Here is a 6,337-nt window from a genome sequence, read left to right as displayed (position 1 = left end):
GTATAATTTAAAAAACATCAGAAATACCTTATTTACATGAGTATTCAGACCCTTTGTTATGAGACTCAAAATGGAAACAGGTGCATCCTGTGATGCATCCTGTTGATCATCCTTGAGATATTTCTACAACTTGATTGGAGTCCACCTGTGGTAAATTCAATTGATTGGACATGATCTGGATAGGTAGACACCTGTCTATATAAGGTCCCACGGTTGACAGAGCATGTCAGAGAAAAAACCAAGCCATTAGGTCGAAGGAATTGTCTTTAGAGCTCCAAGACGGGATTATGTTGAGGCACAGATCTAAGGAAGGGTACCAAAACATTTTTGCAGCATTGAAGGTCCCCAAGAACACAGTGGCCTCCATCATTCTTAAATGGAAGAAGTTTGGAACCACCAAGACTCTTCCTAGCGCTGGCTGCCCGGCCAAACTGAGCAATCGGGGGAGTAGGGCCTTGGTCAGGGAGGTGACCAAGAACCAAATGGTCACTCTGACAGACCTCTAGAGTTCCTTTGTGGAGATGGGAGAACCTACAACCATCTTTGTAGCACTCCACCAATCAGGCCTTTATGGTAGACTGGCCAGACGGAAGCCACTCCTCAGTAAAAGGCACATGACAGGAGTTTGGCAAAAGGCTAGTCAGGATCGAGGCAAAGATGAACGGAGCAAAGTACAGCGAGATCCTTGATGAAAACATGCTTCAGAGTGCTCAGGACCTCAGACTGGGGCAAAGGTTCATCTTCCATCAGGACAACGACCCTAAGCACACAGCCAAGACAACGCAGGATTGGCTTCAGGACAAGTCTCTGAATGTTCTTGAGTGGGTCAGCTAACGCCCGGACTTAAACCCAATCTAACATCTCTGGAGAGACCTGCAATCAAATAAAATAAAATTGTATTTGTTAAATACACATATTTAGCAGATGTTATTGTGGGTGTAGCGAATAGCTTGTGTTCTTAGCTCCAACAGGAACACAAGCATATCACTACACCCGCAATAGCTGTGCAGCAACGCTCCCCATCCAACCTGACAGAGCTTGAGAAGATATGCAGAGAAGAATAAGAGAAATTCCTCAAATACAGGTGTGCCAAGCTTATAGCGTCATACCCAAGAAGACTCGATGCTGTAATCGCTGCCAAATGTGCTTCAACAAAGTACTGAGAAAAGGGTCTGAATACTTATGTGAATGTGATATTTAAAACATTTCTAAAAACCTGTTTTTGCTTTGTCACTATGGGATATGGTGTGTAGATTGATGAGGGAAAAAACGATTTAATCAATTTTAGAATAAGGTTGTAAAGTAACAAAATGTGGAAAAAGTCAAGGGGTCTGAATACTTTCCGCAGACATTGTATGTTCATCCACCAAAACAAGTATGATCCTTGGTCAAGAGTTGTCTTCCATAGAGGGTCAAACCTGTGGAAAGACTGAAGAGTTTGACAAGAGAGAAAAATAAGAATTGTTATACAACAGGTGGGTATAATCCTCAATGCTGATTGGTTTAAAAGAGCATTCCAGCTGGTGTCTATTCCACAAGTTACCACCGGCTAAATCTATGACGTTAAAATGCCTATTTACTCTGTTCCATCTGACTGCGCAATCCACTGTCTCATCAGCCCAGCCAGGCAACTTATAAACTTGGATCTCCACTATAAAAAGCATCTAGACATTATCTCACATTTCTTTCAGACCAACATTTGGTTTTCAACAGCGGAGATTTGTATAAACCTTGCTGTCTGTCTCTCTGACATTTGCAACATTGTTTCAATATTCAAATTCGAAGCTGTCCCATAGTAAGTTCATTCATGTGTAGAGGTCAGGGGTCGGGAAGAGAAGGAGAGAAAGGCAGGCAGGCAAGCAGGCAGGCAGCGTTTCTCAGCCAGTCGAAATCATGAATCAGCTGGCATAATTTTTATTGTTATATATGAAGAACTGTCAATTGAAAAAAGGTGAAATGAAGTGCAGGTTGTTTGCAGTCTTTCCAGCTTCAGTTTGAAGTTATTGTGTTAGCTGTGTTGTCAGCTAGCTCCTCTGAACAACAGTGTCCTGACGAGTGAGCACATTTTCTATGCCAGGTGAAATCACGCCTCATTAGCTCATTGTTATGGATGCATCCAAATAAATGTCACTAGAAAACAGCTTAAAGTTTATTTAAGTTTGTTTAAGCCTTAAACAAATGTTATTCTGTCTGCACTGTTTGACGTGACCGTAAGTTAGCCATAGTTGGTTAGCTAGTAAGCAAGGGCTAATAATGTTTCCAACCAGTATGGCTATGGAACATTTAGAACGAATGCCTGGGTCACGTCCATAGATACAGAACAAAAAGACTGAACGACTGGGTCGCGTCCATAGATACAGAACAAAAAGACTGAACGACTGGGTCACATCCATAGATACAGAACAAAAAGACTGAACGACTGGGTCGCGTCCATAGATACAGAACAAAAAGACTGAACGACTGGGTCGCGTCCATAGATACAGAACAAAAAGACTGAACGACTGGGTCGCATCTCTGGCAACCAAACCAACAAAACGAACGACCAGCAGGCTTTGGGAGCAACCCTAGATTTTTTTATGTACTAAAAGGATGAAATAATATAAACACATTTATCAAAATAACGTTTTTAATGAAAATATGTCAATCATTATTTGAATATTTTGGTAACCCATTGTAACAAACACCGGCTTCTCGGGCATTATCACTTATATGTCCCACCCACACTCTCAACATTACTTCGAGGCCGGAATTCAACCATTTCATGTTGCACAATTTGCAACAATTGAATTTAGCCACTGTTTTTATTTGATTACTGACCTCAAAATTCTGCCTTTGATGTTGCAAATAAACCCATTGATGGGAAAGACAAATAATGCTGAAACAATTCAGTAGTACAAACCTTCTGTAGTTGTGACATTTTTTATTTTACTTTCTCACATTTGTTTTTCACAAAAGGGGTCTAGAAATGGTCAAGATCCAATGCAGTGACAATGATACTAGCCTTTAGCTAACAATACAGCTACCAATAAAAATTACAGCAAATATAATAGTACATTAGAACAACAATTAGTTAATGTCTTGATAATATTTATAAAGGAAAAAAAGTGACCCATGATGTAAAGAGGTCATTAGTCCGTTGTCAGGTGGTTGTTGGGTGGCTTTTAGGGAAGCATCCACCAGTCTCCATCCACCATCTTCTCCTTTAATTTTCTACATCTATCATTCTGTTCTTCGATATCTTCTGTCCACTAACCAGCCTTCAATGTACGCTAAATCACCCCCAAAAACATAAAATATTTAATTGACAGGTGGCGCATAATTCCCGTTCCCCAAAAAAGTTTACAATAGCCTACTACAGCTCACGATTGACTTTCATGCAACACATTTTAAAAGTGCGTTGTTTAAATCTGCATAAATAATCCTCAAACCCTGCTCCGAGTTCTACGAGTAATACAGCCTTTTCTGTGTATTTCAACACTCTTTAACAGGCAGAGTATATAACCCTCTACGTCTGTCTCTCTACCTGCTGAAGAGTTTCATGAAGCTCTGGAAGCCGTCCTCTCCGAAGAAGTCGAAGGAGCCCTGTGAGGTGCCCAGGTGAACCAGCAACAGCACCAGCAGCACCACCACCAACAGGGGCACCAGCAGGTTCCAGCCCGCCGCCAGGATGTTGTACCACTTGGCCTTGTCCGAGCACTCCTGGGCCAGCTGCAAGTTCCCCTGGGTCTTCTGATCCCTGGCCTGGACGGGAGAGAGAAGCAAATGTTAAAAGCAATGTCGGTGCTACCCTAAGTTTATTTCATTGAATTGAGAGAGAGCGTGAGATAGAGAGCGAGAAAGTCGATTTATTGATGGGGCTTAAATGAGGATTAGGCCTCTGATGTAGGTTCTCTAATGTTATCGTCATGAAAGGTCTCAGGATGTCTCTGGATATGGTTCAAATGAAAAGTATGTAATAATGACAGGTAATATATTCATGTAAAATATGTATTTTTTTCTTAATATTCAGATCTGTGTCCATATTGTCCATGTGTTTCTAGTGGATAGACTACATGGTTCAAAAAGTGGATAGACTATATGGTTCAAGAGAAAATAGCGTAAATGAATGAAAAAAGCATTTGATTAACAATGTAATTGTTTTTGTGCAACACTTCCAGCTATTGACTTTTTTCACAACTGCCACCAGTTTGCCGACAAAGCATATACAACAAAGACATATTGACATAGTAAAATAAAAGTGTGTAAAAATATAAATAATATTTAATACTGAAACCCTCATATGAAACACCAACGATATTCACTATGTTTATGGGTTACATTTAGGATAATGTCATTCTATTTTTTGTCATTCTATTTTTATAATCCTATTTCATATTACATTTCATGAAATCCTTGAAAGTTTCCAAAATTCCAATAGTAAACTTTGAAAGTTACCAGTAATATACCCTTCCTTTTTAACCTGCACAGGCCCACCATGTAGGTCTTATGACCAGGTTTATACACCTGTATTTCTTGACGAATACACTGGTTGAAGTCTACCCTGCTTAAGTTAGTAATTGTACTGGTAAAACATTCGTCTAAGACATTTTGCAAATATCTGGCCACTAATAACATATCTGGTTTATTTGGAGAAAAATTAGGTTGGCTTTAGACACTGATTTTAGGTCAGTTTCTCTCCCCCAAATAGTTAAGTTTAGAATTGGAATTGGATGGCAAACTGATCCTAGATCTGTGTACATTCACATTCTCTCTGGTATGGTACCCCTGCTTCCCCCATGCTAGTCTTTAATTTCCCATCAGCACTTGCCTATTAGTAAGATGCCAATTACACCAGTTTTAAACTCTTCAGTCAGGCTGCCAGTGGCGGTGCCAATCTCTAATTTGGGCTCTGTTTCATTACAGGGGAAGTGATTTTGGGCCACTGTGCCATTCACAGTCCACATCCCCCATTCCTGTGGTGCAGGACACACAGACTCCCTCATCTAGTTTGGCTTATGGAGAAGCCTTAGACAGCAAATGTATCTTACAGGAGTCTAGATATTACTACAGTTACATAGTACTGTATGGCAGCTGTAAACATGGTCTTTAAATGGATGTAATTTAACACTCACTATTTGTGTTCAATTTCTGCTGGCTGTTCAACCTCACTCTGTGTTGCCTCTATTTTAGCTAACAATATAACAGCTACAACATAATCATTAGTGAGACAGGTTTAAATAGAGACTTGGGGAAAGAGCGAGAGACATAGAGCTTGTAAAGAACTCACCTTAATTGAGTAGATAAGAGCCATGAATCCCAGACAGCAGAAGTTGACATACAGGGTGTTGCACAGGGACCAGACTAGGTAGTCACTGGGTGGCTTCTTGCCTGCGGTGCCCATATTCACCACGGTGGAACCCGCCGGCTTGCGGGCCGACTTGCAGCTGGTGAGAGGGGTGCAGTCGGACGGGTAGTTGTACGTGTGGTTGTCCATTCTTTTGGCTTCGTCAATTCTTGTTGTCTGGTCCTGAATGTCCTTGATTTGTTGAAAAGAAGCTGGCTAATTCTGTGACCTGCCTTGCTCTGCTTAGATGGCGTCTCCTAGTGTGTCATGGCTCCTGTGTGGGGCTTTTATGCCCCTGTGGAGGGTGGTGACAGCGAGAGGGCGCGTTGGGCAGGGACCTGTAGGGCTGTCATTATGTGGTCGGGCCTCTGGGACAGACCAAGGGATAAGAGAGAGCGAACAGAGAGAGAAGGAAAGACTGAAACAGACAGACAGACAGACAGACAGACAGACAGACAGACAGACAGACAGACAGACAGACAGACAGACAGACAGACAGACAGACAGACAGACAGACAGACAGACAGACAGACAGACAGACAGACAGACAGACAGACAGACAGAACGAGAGCGAGAGAGAACGAGAGAGAGAGAGAAAAGGAGAAAGAGAGAGAGAGACCAGTTTGTTGAATTCAGATCAGGGGTCTCTAATTGGATAGATAGGCGTGCAGGCTTTTGTTCCAGCCCAGTACTACCACACCTGATTCAACTACTGTAATCGTGGTCCCGATTGAAGACAGTGAATAGTTGATTATTTGACAGGTTTGTTAGGGCTGGGCTGGCTCGCTCAAACTGTCACAAAGAGCTGCCTGGGATGGAGTTGGCGATCCCGTGTTTAGCGAGCGTAGTTACAATAGAGTTGGATCCCTAGCTAGCTGAAGTCATTACAGTGACAAATACACACGTTCTGCTGTCCTCAGTGTGAGCATTGTTTAACCCTACTTAAATGATCATTTCAACTAGAGCTGGATTATGTAAAGCATTTGTAGCCAAACATGTACATACAGTGCATTT

The 6,337-nt window shown here is 41.8% G+C and overlaps 1 protein-coding gene across 1 annotated transcript; it reads right to left on the bottom strand.

Annotated features, from left to right (window-relative positions):
* Positions 1–2,608: 2,608 nt before the first annotated feature.
* ifitm5 (interferon induced transmembrane protein 5) lies at positions 2,609–5,600 on the bottom strand. Its single transcript, XM_029669005.2, has 3 exons — positions 5,267–5,600; positions 3,524–3,741; positions 2,609–3,269 (listed from the first exon to the last, which is right to left on the bottom strand). The coding sequence occupies exons 1-3, from the start codon at positions 5,471–5,473 to the stop codon at positions 3,260–3,262; spliced, it is 435 nt and encodes a 144-aa protein (XP_029524865.1). The 5' UTR covers positions 5,474–5,600; the 3' UTR covers positions 2,609–3,259.
* Positions 5,601–6,337: the final 737 nt, after the last annotated feature.

The sequence above is a fragment of the Oncorhynchus nerka genome, linkage group LG9a (genome assembly GCF_034236695.1).
Source record: "Oncorhynchus nerka isolate Pitt River linkage group LG9a, Oner_Uvic_2.0, whole genome shotgun sequence".
NCBI classification, from domain to species: domain Eukaryota; kingdom Metazoa; phylum Chordata; class Actinopteri; order Salmoniformes; family Salmonidae; genus Oncorhynchus; species Oncorhynchus nerka.
This window is presented reverse-complemented; position numbering and strand designations above follow the sequence as displayed.